Here is a 19,562-nt window from a genome sequence, read left to right on the forward strand (position 1 = left end):
TTCACTAAGTCGTGGATTGATGATTGTATCTTTTCCACCTATGAAACATATGTTGCTTTATTGCTAGTAATCTAGATGCCGATGCCGAAGAGGATGATGGTTCGGTTACAGGACCTGATCTGAGTTATCTTTGAGGAGTTGGACCCGGTTTGGCTAAAGTTTATGTGGGACGAAGATGGGGACACCCGTCATAGCATGATTGAGATTATCTACCTGCTTTATCTTCTTAAGACTATGCCTTGATTCCTTATGTTTTTCATAAATTTTAGATTTGAGTTGTAATATTTAAGAAATTTTGGAGACTAGTCTTTTGACCCTAACATTTGGTAACGTGTATATGTTATGATGCTTTAGGACTGCTCTGATTGTTCATATTGTGAATATGAATTATTAATTGCTATCTTTAAATTATAAGTGAAAGTCTTCCGTTGCAGACTCTCTTCGGAGAGGATGAGATCTCTTTGGTCTTATTTTTCATAAAATAAAGTTGGAAGACGAACCATGAAGTTAACTACCAATTTGTTAATTTCATTAGGACATTACACCTTTAAACAGACAAAAATACCCATCCATTTATTTTTTAATAAATGCGCTAAACATCCTCGTAATCCTTAGGTTTTCTCAATCCCCAAACCTTAAACTCTCTCCATCGGCCGACTAAAAAACTCTCAATTCTATACCTAAAAATACTGAACACATGTTTTTTTTATTAAAAGGCTAAAACTTAATTATGAGTGGCTTTAATAAAACCAATTAAAATTTTGAGCTAATTCTATTTTAGAATTAATTAATTCTACTTTAAATAAATTGATTGTGACCATTTCTAAAATCTATATATAAAAGTGAGTAACTATTTTATTTCACAAAAATATAAATGAATAGGTTTTATTTGGTTAGAGATAAAAAAAAAAATAAAGAAAATAAATCCAAGGGTACTGTACAGTTTATATTTTGGGAAATAAAAGAAAAACCACGATTTATATACAGTTTTTTATTTAATTTTTAATTACTTTTGTATAAAACAACTCTTTGCACTTGAAGAGAGAAGAAATATAAGGATATTTTGATAAGAATAAATAATTATTGTACAATGCCTAAGAATAAACCAAATATAAGAATCTCATCTTTTCCAAAATTCTATTAGATTTCTTAATCATTTCAAAACATTAGTTTAGTTATATTCACAAAAATCTAGAATTTCAAGCATTTCATTCCTTAAAAAAAAATCATGAAAAGTTTTCCCTAGTTCCTTAACTAAAACCCTACAGGAGGAGTAGGGTTTTGCATATTTTGAAGCAATTGCGTTGTAAATGAGTTTTCCCAATTCTTCGCTATCGAAAAATGTAGGTGAAAGTGTTTGATAGGCAGCCAATTATGAATTATTTGATTAATCAATGTGAGTCCAGAAGCTCTCACGTCTGAGATTGAGGTTCTGCAATTTCAGTAGGCATCAAAGTTTATAAAGGGAAAAGATGCCGCCCAAGACAAAGAAGCATTCGAAGGCAAATTCGATGCTGTTCAACGGTGACCAGTCTGCATCTCCTCGGACACCAGATTTTGAATCCAGTGAAGAGGATCTTTTGCGCGCTCTTGAAGAAGCTTCTAGCAAATATCCTGCTCTGATCGCCAAATCTGCTATTATTGGAAAAGTTGCTGATGTCGAGCGCGACCTCCAAGGCTGTAAAATTTGGCTTTCAGAGAGTCCCATGTTTTCCCTCGCCCCTGGTTCCATCATATCGGTAGTTCACTCCCTTTTTTTTTTTTTTTTTTTTTTTTTTTTTTTTTTTTTTTTTTAATTCCATGTCTCAATATTTCTACTGGAATTTGAATAATTGGTTAGGTTTGTTTGTATTGAACCCAACATAATAAAACAGATCAAGTGCACAGTTTGTAAAGAATTATGGTTGCTTTTCCTGATAAACTGCAAAGATACATTACACCATTATCTTTTGGCCAGAAATTTCCTGCCTACTGGGATGGAGAAATTCCTCCAACTTGGTTCTTAAGAGTGACATGTGTCCCTTCAACATATGAAAAGCCATTTTTTAACTAAACCTATTAAAAAGAAAGCTGTAAGAAGCACATGTTATTACATGCTAAGGGACTGATGTCACTTTCAGAAACTGGGTTGGAAGAAAATTTCTCTAACCCAATTTGTAGGAAATTTCTGTCTGTCCTTATCTTTTAGATGCCTTGTCTTTGCATTGATATCTCAGATGTAAATATTTTTTAGAGTGTTTAACAAACCCTGTCTGTTTCAGCATGACAATGTGTCTTTGCCTAGAAATCATAGCTCATAAGCTGAGCTTACTTGTTTATGCCACTTGTTAGTATGTAAATAATGGTATTTTAATGTCCTAATCTAGTCCCTTTTGCTGTTTATATCTGTCATTTTTTATTTTTCGTTTTGTCTCTAATCTAGTCCCTTTTTCACCTGTTTATTTTGCACTTTGTCTCTATGATCTCCTTGTCTCGCTCCGTTTGAACTTGAAAGCTAAAGCTCTTAGCTTAAAATACTATTGCCCTTTTCCTTTGTGATATCCAGTTCTCAAGAGGTTGCTTCTTCATTGATTAGCGTTACATCAGTTTGATATCCTTTATGGATATGTTTGCTTGAGTGCTTTTAATTGTCGCTCTTTTTCATGTTCTGTTTCTTTTTCTTTTGTTACTGTAATAGCATTTCAGTCGTTGTAGAAACTTATAAGCCTCTATAAATCAAACAAATTAACTTGTATGTTTTGTTGGATTTGTGATGCGGGGCAGAACTATAATTGTTCTGACAACGTATGATAGCAGAAAAGAGAATTCAGAAAGAGAGAAAATAACAAATAGGGGAGAGAAAGACCCTAATTGTCCCAAATAAGCAGATAAAGAAATAATTATGAAAGATTGAAATTTAATTGATACTTTAAAAATTCATTCCAAAATAATAGAGATCTGCTTTTATATAGGCAAAGTTTGACTACTTTCCAAGAAGAATACTTGGAGAAAAAAGAAAGAAATTAAAATACAAAAATAACCCTAAACTTGGAGACAAAGCAAAATACTTGTAGAGAAGGTAAAATATATTGTTCTAAAAATAATCTTCAAATATTTTGTATGATTCCTTCCATTCTTGTGCTGATCTTATTCAAAAAATAATCTTCAAATCTTATGCCTAATTTTCTCCTGCATCAATTTGTCATGTTATAATCCTAAAGTAACTTGTAATAGAGAGTCCCACAAAAGGGAATATGTGATTGCATACTCATCCTTTTTCTTTTTTCTTTTAATTTTTAATTTTTTATAATCTTAATCCTTTTGTCAGGTGTCACTTGCTTCTTCAATGAAGAACTTTTCATCAAGCTTCCCACTCAGCTCATTAGCAGATGAATGTGCTGCATATTTTGGGATTGATACAGTAGAGAAGATGGCTAATGAAGTGGGGAGTTACTTTGCTCTTGCAACAGTTTTTCCTTCTAGTAAGGTTTGAATGGTAATTCAGTTGTTTTGATTTCAAGACCGTAATTGTTATATGAAAACCAGAAAAATATTTCAAGAGAAAAAGGGAAGCAAATGCATTTATAAATAGGATAAAATTGGGAACATTTGGTATTTGTGTGCCTAAACACTGTCCTTGCACAAACTCTGTATTCTGCAGAATAGTTGTGTGAGACTAATTTTTTTCCGTCATGCCATTGTTAAATGCTTCAAGTCTTCAATTGTTGTACTGGTTGAGCTGGTTCATGAAACCTTAATAGCATTCTTGCACTTGGGATTCTTGCTGCACTGTAGCACTGTGGCATTCTTGCAATTTGGATTTGCACAATCTAACCGTCACATTTGGCGTTAATAATTTACTGTAGCATTGATTTGGTTAGTTGAAAGCAGATTTGCAGCCTTTGGGAGGTTGGAATTTAGATTTCAGTTGCGAAAACCTCGGTCTAGGATTAATGCAGGTGATATTCTGAGCAACAGGATGAACTTTCCAGAAGTAAACTGTTATTGTTTGTTTTTCCTTTTCTCTGTTGCAACTTCCAGAAGATTTAAAGTTGTTGCAATTTGAGGAAATGTGTTAAATAAGGAGAGCATTGCCTCAAAAGCCTGGGTTGCTGTTTTTTCTTGGGCTGTTTCTTTAAAAGGTCAGGGAAGGGCACTTGGCTTAATGATGTTATAATTTAAGAAAATTCCATTAGATATTGTACGTTTGATATGCCCTATGAGGGTTGGCATGCCTTCTAGAAATAGAATGGACTATTTGAATATGGTCCAAAGCAGCTGTTAGAACATAAAGAGATGCGATGTATGTGTCTTAAAAAAAAATGTTCTTTCATTCTCCCCATGTCATCAATTGATGTTTGTGTTTGTCTTGGTTTATTGGTAAATTTTGGAGTTGCTTAATTTTGCATCTATTATGTTGTTGGATCTTGATACATAATGTCAAACAGAGATTGGGGTCTATCTTATTACTAAGACTCCCTTTTTTCTTGATTTTTTTAACTTTCCCAGGTTTTGAGGAATGAAGTGCGATTGTCTGCCAACCTTTCCTACACCATGGGTTGTCCTACTTCAGGCAGTGTTGTGTTTGTTTACCCTATACAGAGCCAATTCCCATCCAGTCCTGTAAATGGACATGACACACCAAATGGCACCAGAGTTGGCTCTTTTGCTGTATACAACTGCAAGGAATTGCATCTAGAGCTGGCTCTTTCGTAGAATAAATCAACAGTGCCAAGTAATATGTTGTCTTCCATTAACTTCCCTGCAGAGAAACCTCATGATCCATTTGAAATTGGAATGGTTTTAACCCCTAAAACTCCATTGTATCAGTCAAAACTTAGCTCTTCTAGCACTAGTCACACAACTTCACCAGTATGCGAAAATTCAGTATCATGTTTACCAAATCCAAACAGTCCATCTATTGATTCATTTGATATTAGGGAGCTATTAGGGGATAAAAGTGCCAAGAAAATTCTGCGTACATGTGTTAGTTTGTGGTTGCTTTCTCGTAATCTGTTCTGTGGAAATTTTGTTGCCATCCCGACACATTCTGAGCTTTTAATTTTTCGCGTGATAGATGCTAAACAATTGTCAGCAAAGAGTAGCAGCCATAATTTTTCGAATGAGAAAAGTCATCATTTGCTCTTCAAAGATCCTGAACTGGTGGACCATGTGAACCATGCTTTTGTTGTAAACCATGATGCAGAAGTCTGTCTGTATTTTCCATCAAATATGGTGTCTGAAACTTCTCAAAAAGGAGGTTTTTCAGGTGTTGAACTTGAATATAAGGATGTTAAAGCTAATGTGGTGGACAATACTTTGAAGTTGGGTGGTCTTTCAAAAGAATATGCAATTTTGAAAGATATAATAATCTCCTCATCAGTGAAGGACACTTTGTCGAGGTATGCCATATAAAATATTTTCTCTTATTTATTTGTTCAGGAATTTAGCATTGACTTTCTTCTTTTTGACATCATGCTAAGCTGTACTAGACTTTTGGAGTATTGCCTTTTCTTTGGGGTTGCTTTGTTGTTATTATTATTATTTTGAAATTGATTGATCAACTTAAAGAAAATGTTCTCTACAGATGGATACATGTGGACATATCAGATTGTGTAGATAGTACAGTTCATAAAAGGTGAAATTGCAAAATATTTAGTATTTTGTAGTTATTAAAAGAGTTGTAAGCACTTATGTCCAAAACAATTAGACATGCATATAGGTCTAGTAATATGCTTTTCCTCCCTTTCAACAAAGAAATATGCTTCGACTTAGTTAGTCGATCAATTCCAGTTCAACCTGGAAACCACTTCAGGAAATTACCAATGAATAAAATCTGGAGTGACCTCAAAAGTTTGTCTGTGTGCCTGTGTCACGTACCAATTATTACACAGGTGTATTATCAAGCCTTACTACCTAGCCAAAAAATTCTAGCCCCCGTGCCAAAAAAAAAACCAAATAGAAGATCCTTTAAATAGATTTGAGAATCAATTTTTCTTATCATTGCAATTTTTCAATTTTTGATATCATGTGCTGCCATAGTTTAAACATCATTGTGATCATATGAGGTTATTAATGTTTAGTCCTGAAAACAAAGAGAAAAGAATAAGTTAATAATCTGTTTGATTAACACTTAACATGAATGCGAAACATTAGTCTAAGGGGAGTTGCTAATTTGGCTGAATGGCAAAGTGATCATAGTATCCTCTACTACAAGGCTTGGTTAAGAAAATATTTTTTTTATCGCCTGTATATTTTATAAATTGATACTTTGAAAATGTGAAGTACATATAAAAAGTACTCTAACGTGCAATGAATCTATTATGATGGTCCAAGCTCCTCATATATGTTTGTCTAGAACTTTACTTCAAGCTTTCTTACCATGGCTTTCTTCAACCATGAAATTATGAGCTTAGACGAATTGTTCAAGGATTTTCTAGAGCTTTTATGTCCTTAAGTGGCAGCTAAATTTAATATGAGAAGGCAGGTGTGCCATTCAAGGATTTCTAGAGCCTTTTTGTTCCTAAATGACAGCTAAATTTAATATGAGAAGTCGGGTTTACATTTTGATATTCCATAGAAGTTTCACTGTCCCATGAAGCCTTCTTCTTAAGTTGCAGATAGAAGTCCATATCCACTTTTTTGATCATTCACTTGCCCATGATAATCTTCAGCTATCATATTATTGAATTTGTTAATATTGTAACCTTGTATTTTTTAATTAATTGAGTTAATGACCTAAATCTCAACTGGCATAGATTGCTTGTACTTTCTGCATCCAAGTTTGTTGTTAACCTTTGTACAGATCCTAATATGGAGTACGTATTTCATAATACCCATGCACTTCGTTTAGCTGAACTATGGGCAATCTTAGGTATAGTCGGATATGTAATTGCTTTTACGAGTAAATATGGATATCAACGCATTGCACATAATTGTTGCCGACGGTCTCTTACTCATTGTTGTAATTATTTCTGATTCTCTTCCTATGGCTATGAACTATTTAATTCTATGTTTTCAAGTTCTTTTCTTCCTTTAATTGCATACTTAATGCAGCTGTTTTTATGGTCCACAATTCGGTATTAATTGCTGATCACCTATGTAACTGTTTTAGTTTCGGTTTACGAACTACAAAGGGAGTGCTTCTGCATGGCTCTCCTGGCACGGGTAAGACTTCTTTAGCTCGTCTGTGTGCCCGTGATTCTGGTGTCAGATTTTTCTCTGTGAATGGACCTGAAATTGTGAGTAAATTTTATGGAGAAAGTTAGAAAGCTTTGCTTGAAGTTTTTGAGTCAGCAAGCCAAACAGCACCTGCCATGGTTAGATTTCTTCACTCCAAAATGTTAAATTTCTCTTTCAGATCTGTGCCTTATTTTTGAGGGATTATTGCTGTTCTGTGGTTGAAGTACTGATGGATATAGTGGTGACCACAAAAACAATTAATTGTAGAACGTAGCAATTTCAAATGGATTACAGTTTCAAGTTTTTTATGTGTGAAGTGTAACCACAGGCATTTTATTTCCAGTGAACTCTAATCAGATGGATCATAGAACTATAGCTTAAGATCTGTTTTATGTCGAGACAATAATATAAGTGTCGACTGTAAACCACCTCCTCATCCATTGTGAGTTTACAAGCGAGATATGACACTTGTTTCTCATCTTATTTGGAGTCTCGTGGGTCATGCCTAGCAATATCCAAGAGCTGCTTCACTGGTAAAAGATTCTAGGGCGGGGACATTCCAAAGAGGCCGTTTGGAAAGTTATATCTTCTTTACTAATGTGGAGCATTTGGAGAGAAAGAAATCAGCGTCTTTTTGAGGATTGTGAGTCTAATGTGCTATGATTAAAATCCTTCTTGAGATCTCTTTTAGATTAGGCTGTAACTTATGTTCCTAATTTTTAATCTTGTTAACTTTTTAGATTTTCAACCACAATGGGGTGGTTGCTTTTCTTGTATACTTTTTGTGTACGAGAGTTTTGCTTAATTCTTCTAATAGATTATTATTCATAAAAAGAAAAAAAAAAAGAAAAAAAGAAAAAAAAAAGAAGAAGATAAGTGTCAACTGTAAGTTATGACTCATTCTTTTTTAACATGCCTTTTTGGTGGAGAGTTGGAGACTATGCTTCTTTTCTAGGAGCTGATTTAGAAAAAAATTTACAGTTAACTTGATAAAGGAAAAACATCTTACATTATCTTGATTGTATATTTTCAAGGCGCTAAAAGATCTATGGTTTTGGTTGATTCTAATAACACTTCCTTGGCTTTGTGTTTTTCTAGTCATATTCCCTTCAGTATCCAATTGTTCTAATCCAACACTTTCATCCCTTTCTGTTAAATTTACTATAGGGATTGTTAATTGGGTTCAAGCCACGTACCAAAATAGTGTGTGCCCATTCATGGAAGTCCAAGCCCAAACCAAATGCCCAATCCTACCAACTAATTCCCCCACCTAGATCCTCGAGAATGGCCAAGCCCTCTTGTTCCGCCTCTCCGAGTAGCTTGCTCCCGCCTCTCTCACACCTATGTCTTGCAATGTTGGAGCATGGAGTTCACTCAATGGACTTATGTAATTGCTTTTATTTATTTATTTTTTTTAATTCATGGAATCTTGTTGCTCTTTTAGTTTTTTAGCAATTGAAGATTATTTCTATGGTCAAGAGAGTTGCGCAACATTGTTGCCAAAGTGTTGGCAATGATGATGAGGTTCAGCTTTGCAATACAGAGGAAGGAGATGGAGACTTGGGGTCACTAGGGCCTGTGTGGACATAGAAGGAGGCACTGGTGATGGCTGCAAAGAGGGACCAAAATCCCTTGATTTAGGCATTGGGGCAAGATTCGGGTTCACGCAGGGAGGGGCTTCTTCCTGAGAAGCTTCAGCTAGAGCTCCATCTTGCACAATTTCTTCCTATAAACAGCATGACTGTAGCTAATCAAATCCCTTGATTATTAAATCAAAGGGTTGGTTTTTGAATCAGACTTGTTAATGTTTGATTGGAGACCCTTATTTGGAAGAATTGAAAGAAGGAATAAATTTGGAATTAGGGTTTTCATTTTTGGGTGGGAAAGATCTTGGATCTGGGAGCATTGTATCAGAGTTTTTTTTTTTTTGTCATCATTTTAATTTGGTGAAATTTGTGTGAAATTGAATTTGAATTTGTGAAACTTTGGTAGAAAATTAGTGTTATTGCTGACGATGATGATGCAGTGCAAAGGCAAAAAAAAAAAAAGGTGTATCAAGTCGATTGCATTCAATTAAAGTTACCAAGATTTTGCCTTACATTGTGATATTGTTGACTCTGGGTTTCAGATGGCTAACTGGGATTTTCTTATTACAGGTATTCATCGATGAGTTGGATGCCATTGCCCCTGCTCGTAAAGATGGAGGTGAAGAGCTTTTTTTATTGCGAATTTGATGAATAGTACAGACAAGAATATGCTACTTGATCTAATTTATCAACTCTCATCTTGTTTATTCATTTCTAGGTAATACTTGAGGTTCCAAAGGTCAATTGGGAAGATGTTGGCGGCCAAAGTGAGGTTAAAACTCAATTAATGGAAGCTGTGGAGTGGCCTCAAAAACACCAGGATGCATTCAAGCGTATTGGGACTCGTCCCCCAACAGGGATTTTGATGTTTGGTCCTCCTGGTTGCAGCAAAACCCTAATGGCACGTGCAGTGGCCTCTGAAGCAGGATTGAATTTCCTTTCCGTGAAGGGTCCTGAACTTTTCAGTAAATGGGTTGGTGAATCTGAGAAGGCTGTAAGATCACTATTCGCAAAGGCAAGGTCCAATGCCCCATCAATTATATTTTTTGACGAAATTGATGGTCTTGCTGTCATCCGTGGGAAGGAAAGTGATGGGGTTTCAGTTTCTGATAGGGTTATGAGTCAACTTCTTGTTGAACCGGATGGTTAGTGCTAAATTTGGAGTATTAAACCCTGCCAATAGAAGCTTTCTTTTCACATGGCTTATGTTTTAGACATGGTACTTTATTTCTTAAGATGAAAGTAACTAACAGTTTGGGAGATTTAATCTTCAACATCTTTTAGATGTTGACATTTATTGTTCTCTAAGATTAAACCAAGCTCTCTCTCTCTCTCTCTCTCTCTCAAAAGCAAATCTTTTGTTGATTTTAGGTTTGTATCAAAGAGTTGATGTTACTGTTATTGCTGCTACAAACCGACCAGACAAGATTGATCCTGCCCTTTTAAGACCAGGTTCTCCTCCGCTCTCTCTCTCTCTCTCTCTCTCTCTCTCTCTCTATCTCTCTCTCTCTCTCACACACACACACACACACACACATCCACACCCGACAACCCCTCGACCCACACCCATACACCAGGTAGTTGTTGTTGCCAATCTCTTACCACTCCCTCTCCTAGAAACTTGGTAACGTTCCTAAAAATTGATAAGAAATTTGTACAGGACGCTTTGACCGGCTGCTATATGTGGGGCCTCCAAATAACACAGACCGAGAAGAGATATTCCGCATCCATTTATGCAAAATTTCATGTAGTTCTGACATCAACATAATGGAGCTGGCTAGTCTCACAGAAGGCTTCACTGGGGCTGATATATCCTTGATCTGCCGGGAGGCAGCTGTTGCAGCTATTGAGGTTTCTTGAGTTCATTTCATGATTAGATGGCTTTGTCTTTTGAAATTGTTGATTGATTGATATTTTTTTTTTTTCCAACCAGGAGTGCCTTGATGCTTCAGAAGTAACAATGCAACATTTAAGGACTGCAATTAGACAAGTACAACCATCGGAAATTCACTCTTGTGAAGAGCTATCTGCAAAATTTCAAAGGCTTGTTTGTTCTACTGCAACAGAACATGAATGAGTATTTCAGCAGTATTCTAGTAAATCAAACTGGTTTCCCATCTGGTAAAACATTTCTTCCCAGGCTACTTCATTTTTCTCAATTAATATTGTTATTTTGGTTAGTAAGGTGGAATTTAATATGTGACTTGATTGAGTTGAAGCGTAACGATCCAAGGAAAAGCGCTAGCTACATCTGCGCTATCACTCCCAAAAAGACTAGTTAATTTGGAGTTTTCTTAAAATTCCTTATAAAGCCCAGTTTTACCTTATAACTAGGCAATGTGGAACTTAGCACTTATGGCTATTTGTAGCACCTCGGTCCCATATTGGGAAGATGTGTAGCCCACATAGAATATGTGGTTTATAAAGATAGTTATGAGTGCTAAGTTCCACATTGCCTAGTTATTAGGTGAAACTGGACTTTATAAGGAATTCTAAGGAAACTCCAAACTAACTGGTCATTTTGGGGTGATAAAGTAGATGTGACTAGCACTTTTTTTTTTGGGTCGTTACAAATGGTATTAGAGCCGTCTAGTAACGTTAGGTCATGTGGTACTGGAGCACTGCATGACGTGGCCTTAACGAGGACGTCAGGAGTTTAAGAAGGGGAGTTTGTAACACCCCGGTCCCATATTGAGAAGATGAGCAGCCCACATAGAGTGAGTGGTTTATAAAGATAGTCATGAGTGCTAAGTCTCACATTGCCTAGTTATTAGTTAAAACTGAGCTTTATAAATAATTCTAAGAAAACTCAAAATTAACTAGTCCTTTTGGACTGATAGCGCAGATGTGTCTAGCGCTTTACCCTGGGTAGTTACATGAAGTCTCTCTCTCTCTCTCAAGGGAACAAGTTTGTAGCCAATAATAGTTCAGCAATATGTTCTTATGTTCCGAGTTTATTATCTTTTACGATAGGTGTACTAGTATAGATATTATCAAATGTTTCTAAAGATGGCTTTATCATGAGAACCATGTGATCATTTTGTCAAATCTAGCTGGCTAGGTTACATGAGAATAAGAAATGCCAATTATCAATCTGCTCTCCAAGGCTAGAGTCATTTGATAAATGTTTGAAGTACTAAAGTCCTCACCCATATGAATCAATGCATTGGTCACATAGTTGACTGATGTGTCAAAATCGTTCAGAAAAGTTGGATTGAGGAAATGATAGTCCAACAAAAATAGTATGGCTTTGTTGCTAAGGTGAGTAGATAAGCAGTTCTTCGTGGTTTATTCATTTGCATCAATAAAATATTTGTTGAATTTGGTGGAATTAGGATTACATGATTCTTGTAATAAAACCTAGGGTTATTGATGTAGCACGTGAATTCCTAGAAGGTTCCTAGAAGGTCCCTTTGATGTGCGGTCCCTAGAAGCTTTATTTCTTTCCTTTTAGGATTAGGACTTTATTTTCTTTACTTACTAGGATTAGATTTGCTTTATTTATTTCTTTTCCTTATTAGGATTAGATTTACTTTTACTACTAGAATAAGGTTTACTACTGTTACTAGAATAAGGTTTACTATTACTATTAGGATTATGATTACTTTTTCTACAAGTATTTCTCTTTTATAAATAGGCTTGCTTATTATGTAAAACTCAATCAATTGAATTATTATCAAATCAGTGAATTTTCTCTCAAATATTCTGCGGAGTTTTATCTTTCTTTTACCCTGCGGGCTTGTTTTATTTTTTTTTTTGGGTAGAAGACGAAGGCGCTTCTCCTTGCAGAATCAAAGACGCTACTCTTTGATTAGTTACCTAGTCTTCCGCTACGTCAGTTGGTATCAGAGCAGGCTTTATCCTGATCATGACAATCAGTGCAACGGTGACAATTCCCTTAACGACGATGTTCGTGACAGGGAGGCTCCTTGGAGAGCCGAATTCCAAGAATTACAGCAGATCCAACAAACAATGCAACATGAGATACGACAGGAGATGCACCAGATACGGGAGAAGATGGAGCGCATGCACATGGGTCCTAATCATAATCATAGGGACAATGATGCCCATGATGACAATGGGATTCGAGTGAGGCCTATTCTTCACCAAAGACTTGCACCCATAAACCGACCACCGGTCTATGAGGATCTCAGTGATGATGAAGACTTCGCGGAAGGAGTGTTCGGACAGAACATGTTGGAGTAGATCGATGGGGTGAAGGACATAGGGGCGCCGGTCGTGGCGGCGCAGGCTTCAGAGGTTATGAGTGCGGTAGAGGTGGCCATATGGGGAATGTCTATGAAGGCGCTGGCTACCGAGATGCTTATGGAGAGCAACCTAGACGTCAGGATCACAGTAGGGAGGAATCCCATGAATACCGAATGAAGATTGATCTCCCGTCATTCAACGGGCATCTTCAAATTGAAGATTTCTTAGGTTGGGTGATGGAGGTAGAGAGGTTCTTTGATTATATGAGTATTCGCGAGGATCGCAAGGTGAAATTAGTGGCATACAAGTTCAAGGGAGGAGCTTCTGCTTGGTGGGAGAAATTACAGATTTCCCGAACCCGACAAGGGAAGAGACCTGTAACTTCTTGGTTGAAGATGAAGCGGGTACTCAAAGCACGGTTTTTACCACCGGACGTTGAGCAACGAGTATTCCAACAATACCAAGAGTGTCGACAAGGAGGTCGAACCATCCAGGCGTATGTTGATGATTTCATCGCCTATCTGCCCGAAATGATTTCATGGAGACAGAAGATCAACAAGTTGCAAGGTTTATTGGCGGACTGCGTGTGGCAATACAAGATAAGGTCTCTATGCACCTTGTATTTACTTTGAATGAGGCAGTTAGTTTGGCAACCCGAGCGGAGAAGCAATTGGAGAGGCCTAGAGCACCAACTTGGGAGTGAAACCTGAGCGATTCAACGAGACCAACACAAGGTCGGGGAAAGCAACCTCTAGTCCCAATGGTCACACCAAGTCAACCAGTGACTTCCACGGGAAAAGGATCTAGCAGCAGTTCAAATATCCCGAAACAACCAGCCAACAATCCGTATGCGCGGCCCGGTCTAGACAAGTGTTTCAAATGCAACCAACCAAGACATAGGTCACATCAATGTCCCCGGAGGTAGATGGTAAACTTGATTGAACCCGAGCTAGAAGAAGGATCCAAGCATAGAGATGATGATACACCCAAGTATGAGGAAGAGGAGTTGGCTGACGCTGATGAGGGAATCCCACTTTCCCGATCCTTAGTAATTCAACGTTTACTCTTGACTCTGAGGCAAGAGGATCAATCTCAAAGGTATAAGATTTTTCGTACTCGCTGCACAGTCAACCAAAGGGTATGTGATGTGATTATTGATGGTGGTAGTGGGGAGAATGTAGTGTCTAAGGAGATGGTTTTGAAGTTGGGTTTGAAAACTGAGAAGCACCCAGCCCCATACAAGATCGGATGGATCAAGCGGGGAACCGAGGGACTAGTAATCAAGAGATGTCATTTCACATTTTCAATCGGTAAGCATTACTCGGATTCTATTTTGTGTGATGTAGTGGAGATGGACGCATGTCACTTAATCTTGGGAAGACCATGGCAGTTTGACATGGATGCCCAGCAGCAGGGAAGGGCTAACGTTTACACTATCTTTCAGGATGGTCTGGAAGATAACATTTGAACCCTTACAAGAAGTCAAAAATTCAACTCATTTCAAGGGTAAGCCGGTCCTTCTATTCACTAGTTCAAAATTTATAGAAGAAGTTAAAGAGGCTCGAGACATCATAGCATTGGTGACCGAGGGAACTCTAGGCTCCATTTCACAAGAAGTTCTCGAGATAATGCAACCGATATTAGAAGAATTTCGAGACATCATGCCTGAAGAGATGCTCGAAGGACTGCCGCCCATGAGAGATATCCAACACTATATTGACTTAGTGCCGGGAGCAAGTCTCCCGAACTTGCCACATTATCGAATGAGCCCGAAGGAGAATGCTATTTTGCAAGAGCAGGTAGAAGGGTTAATTCGGAAGGGACACTTGCGAGAGAGTATGAATCCATGCGCAGTATCGGCCCTACTTGTACCGAAGAAAGATGGAAGTTAGCGAATGTGTGTGGATAGCCGGACAATAAACAAGATCACGGCCAAGTATCGATTTCCTATTCCCCAAATAAGTGACATGTTTGATATGCTATCTAGGGCTAAGATTTTTTCAAAGATTGACTTGAGGAGTGGATATTACCAAATCCGTATACGATCAGGAGATGAATGGAAAATTATGTTCAAGACTAAAGAGGGGCTTTACGAGTGGATGGTGATGCCTTTTGGTCTTTCAAATGCACCAAGCACTTTCTTGCGACTCATGAATCAGGTACTGAAACCTTTTATCGGAAATTTTGTCGTTGTCTATTTTGATGATATTCTTATCTATAGTCGCAACCCGGTAAATCACATGGATCACGTGAGGAAAGTGTTGGAGGTCCTCCGTGAAAATAAGTTGTTTATCAACTTAAAGAAGAGTAGTTTCATGATGGATCAATTACTCTTCCTCGGATTTGTAGTCAGTGCCGATGGAATCCGAGTGGATGAAGAGAAGGTGGAGCCATCTGAGAATGGCCTACGCCCAAGACAGTGGGAGAAGTAAGAAGTTTTCATGGGTTAGCAACTTTCTATAGAAGGTTCGTTCAGAATTTTAGCAGTATTGTAGCACCAATCACCGAGTGTATGAAGAAAGGAAAATTCAACTAGGGTGACAAAGCTGAGCGAAGTTTCTCAATCATCAAAGAAAAACTATGCACGGCACCTGTACTTGCCTTACCCAACTTTGACAAGCTGTTTGAAGTTGAGTGTGATGCCTCAATCGTCGGGATAGGAGCTGTGTTATCTCAAGAAGGGAAGCCTGTGGAATTTTTTAGTGAAAAGCTCGGAGAAGCAAAACAAAAGTGGTCAACATATGAGTTGGAGCTTTATGCTGTCTTAAGAGCCCTCAAAGTGTGGGAGCACTACCTGATCCAACGAGAGTTTGTCCTCTATACCGACCATCAAGCATTAAAATTCATCAATAGTCAAAAGAATCTGAATCGGATGCATGCTCGATGGGTTTCTTATATCCAACGGTTCACTTTTTCTCTCAAGCATAAGTCGGGAAAATTGAATCGTGTAGTTGACGCTTTAAGCCGCCGAGCTACCCTACTGATCACCATACTGATCACCATGAAAGCTGAAGGGACTGGATTTGAGTGCCTAAAGGAGTTATATGAGGAAGATGAAGATTTTGGTGAGACCTAGAAGCGTTGCAAGGTGGGGCAACCAGTTTCCGAGATACACATTCAGGAGGGGTATTTATTTCGTGGGAATCGGTTGTGCATTCCGAGGAGTTCCTTACGGGAACAAATAATCCGAGAATTATATGCTGGAGGCTTGGGTGGTCATCTAGGAAGAGACAAGACTATTGCTCTGGTAGAGGGACGGTATTACTGGCCGCAACTGAAGAAAGAAGTAGGTAATTTTGTCCGATGATGCAAGACTTGTCAGGTTACCAAGGGGCAAACCCAAAACACGAGATTATACATGCCTCTACCAATACCGGAAGCACCGTGGGAAGATGTATCTATGGATTTTGTATTGGGTCTCCCGAGAACCCAACGAGAAGCAGATTCTATAATGGTAATTGTTGATGGATTTCCAAAATGGCTCACTTTGTTTCTTGCAAGGAGACATCTGATGTTGTTTAAGTGGCCAATCTATTCTTCCGAGAGGTGGTTCGATTGCAGGAGTCCCAAAGTCTATCACTTCCGATCGAGACACTAAGTTCTTGTCTCACTTTTGGTGAACACTATGGAGGCGGTTCGATATAGCATTGAACTTCAGTAGCACGAGTCATCCGCAGATAGATGGACAGGCAGAACTCCGAGACTTGCAGTAGATCTTGCAGCTTTACCTAAATTACCGGAAGCAAGTGTGGCAGCGGAGCATTTAGCAGAACGGGTGAAAGCTACCCAAGAGGGAGTTCGTCAGCATCTAGAAAAATCCTATGATAAGTACAAGACGGCAGTAGACAAGGATCGGCGATCGAAGATTTTTCGAGAAGGAGATCTTGTGATGGTGTATATACGCAAGGGGCGACTACCAACTGGTGTTTCTGGAAAGCTGAGGAATAAGAAGTACGGTCCATGCAAAATACTTAAAAAGATTAATGATAATGCATATGTCGTTAATCTTCCCGAGGACTTGGCAGTATCTTCAACATTCAATGTGACAGACATTTTTGAATATTTTCCACTAGAGAACTCGGAACTTAACTCGAGGACGAGTTCTTTTAAAGAAGGGGAGACTGATGTAGCACGTGAATTCTTAGAAGGTTCCTAGAAGGTCCCTTTGATGTGCGGTCCCTAAAAGCTTTATATCTCTCCTTTTAGGATTGGGACTTTATTTTCTTTACTTACTATGATTAGATTTGCTTTATTTATTTCTTTTCCTTATTAGGATTAGATATACTTTTACTACTAGAATAAGGTTTATTATTGTTACTAGAATAAGGTTTACTATGACTATTAGGATTATGATTACTTTCTCTATAAGTATTTCTCTTCTATAAATAGGCTTGCTTATTACGTAAAACTCGATCAATTGAATTATTATCAAATCAGAAAATTTTCTCTCAAATACTCTACGGAGTTTTATCTTTCTTTTACCTTGCGGGTTTGTTTTATTTTTTTTTGGGTAGAAGACGAAGACGTTTCTCCTTGCAGAATCAAAGACATTGCTCTTTGATTAGTTACCTAGTCTTCTGCTACGTTAGTTATGAAATATTATAACTATGCAAGACATGAATGAGAATTTTCAATTACTGGAAGCATGATTCATTTGATAGCTTATGAAATATAAGGATGCTAAAGCCTAGACATGAACAAGAGTTTCAATTACCAGAAACCCCCTGTTATCATTATTGACAAGCGGCAGACAAAGACACCTAATCAAATTAGATTTTAGGATTATTATTTAGAATAGTTTATGACCATATGCATAAAAAAGTACACATTTCTTTATTGTTCTCTCATCTTAATTATATCATAATATTCCCAGATCTTCCATGCATTATGGCCTTTCCTCTTGTTCCATGTCTTGTAATGTGTCAGTGCTATATAGGCAGACTTCACCATGTGTTTGACAGAAATTAATGGTTCAAGAGGTCGATGCTTATCACTGTATTCCAAAGGAGTTTCTATATGTTCTTATCTTATTAGCTTCAGTATAAAGATACTAAAGGCATCATAATAAGCTGTTAAAGGACACTGTAGTGAGTAGTGTATAATTATATATATTGGTATTTACAACTACTAATTGATAAATTTTCTTTCTTTTTCTTTTAACTTTGATGAAGCAGGAACCTTATAAAATCTGTTGCACTCTTCCTTTATCAATTCCCAGCAGCAGCCCGTTTACCCCCAAAGGCTGCTTCAAGTGTTTAGACCAACTTTTGTGCAGCTTAGGATGATCTTCCTGTCCTTTTAATCGAAGACTGCACCTTGTCCGATTTCGATAGGGTTTTTGAGGCGGTTAAGACTTGGGAGTGTTTGGGGCTTCAAAAGGAAATGTCGAATACAAGTAGAACACATCATTTTGATGAGGCTGGGGTCTTGCAGAGACTTGAGCATGGCATTCTGAGGGGACACAAGTGGTTATCAAAGTTTTGTGCACGAAGGTCCAATTGCAGTCCGACTGAACTCTCTAATGGGGGCCCAGATATTCCCTTATGATAATTTGCAATGGGGGGAGTTGTGGATTACACGTGTCATAAGAGGGCTTGAGGGGGCAGCCCGTTGGAAACTTGTGAGCTTTTCACGATGGGGTTTGACCGGCTGTGGAAACCATGATGGCCGAAAAGCACTTGGCAGGCATCCTCTGACTTCAATCTCCATCATCGGAATTTCTAAATTATGACCTAATATCTATCTCACAGAGAATTTTGTGTGTATGAAATTGGCTTTCAACAGGACGGTAAAACGGGTTGGATTAATGAATTCGTGATTGTCGCTCTTTGTATTTTTATACACTTATTATTTATTTATTGTTATTATTTTGTTTCAATTGGGTTCATACAGCATATAATTGGGTCTTGAAACCTCAAAAGCATTGGTTGAAGTAAGTGGTCTAAGTGGTCTATGAGAGACAGAAAGGTCAAAAATAGCTGCTGCTCTCGTATATGGATGAGTACTCATAGAATTGTTCCGTCGGTTGGTGCCAGGTCAGCATGATTAACGCCCACCAAGAGTTTTTCTCTTTCCACATTTTTCAACCGTTGTCTCAACACCTTTCTCTTACCAGTTAAGCATGGATAAATCAAATTTAGTCCTTATTTTTTATGGGATTTTAACTTAATTCTAAGGTTTTTAATTTCGGCAATTAGGTTCTTGAGTTTTTTTACAGAAACCGAGCATGTGGATGCAAAGTACGAGCAGCCGGAGTAATTAATACGCGAGAGTGATGATGGTGCTTGATTGTATAGTTTTGGCTTAATTAGAGGTACATTTTGAGATGTAGTGTAACACCCATGAGGTAATTAAGGGGTTTATTTTAATTAAATTAAGTAAAACAATTATAATTAATAGGATGAGAGAATATTTAGAAAATTTTAGTAAAAAGTCAGTTTTTGAGTACACGGTTCGAACTAGGAAGTTTCCGGTTCAAATAGCCCATTGTAAGGTGCAGAAAAATGTTACCCGAGTTGTTCGTCCTAAGTTAGTTCGAACGGGAGTCCTCCAAAATGCTATATTCCAATTCTGTTTTAAGTTTGTTCGAACTGTGGGTGTTTTGTT

At 37.6% G+C, this 19,562-nt stretch overlaps 1 protein-coding gene across 1 annotated transcript; it reads left to right on the top strand.

The window, feature by feature from the left end:
* Positions 1–1,200: 1,200 nt before the first annotated feature.
* Positions 1,201–18,834, top strand: LOC133873247 (calmodulin-interacting protein 111). Its single transcript, XM_062310976.1, is given in 11 exon segments — positions 1,201–1,739; positions 3,308–3,466; positions 4,489–5,381; positions 7,094–7,298; positions 9,154–9,194; positions 9,318–9,366; positions 9,466–9,892; positions 10,119–10,199; positions 10,408–10,598; positions 10,681–10,868; positions 18,131–18,834. Coding segments are annotated over 11 exon segments (2,586 nt in total). The 5' UTR covers positions 1,201–1,472; the 3' UTR covers positions 18,216–18,834.
* Positions 18,835–19,562: the final 728 nt, after the last annotated feature.

Source organism: Alnus glutinosa, chromosome 7 (genome assembly GCF_958979055.1).
Source record: "Alnus glutinosa chromosome 7, dhAlnGlut1.1, whole genome shotgun sequence".
Classification (NCBI taxonomy): Eukaryota; Viridiplantae; Streptophyta; class Magnoliopsida; order Fagales; family Betulaceae; genus Alnus; species Alnus glutinosa.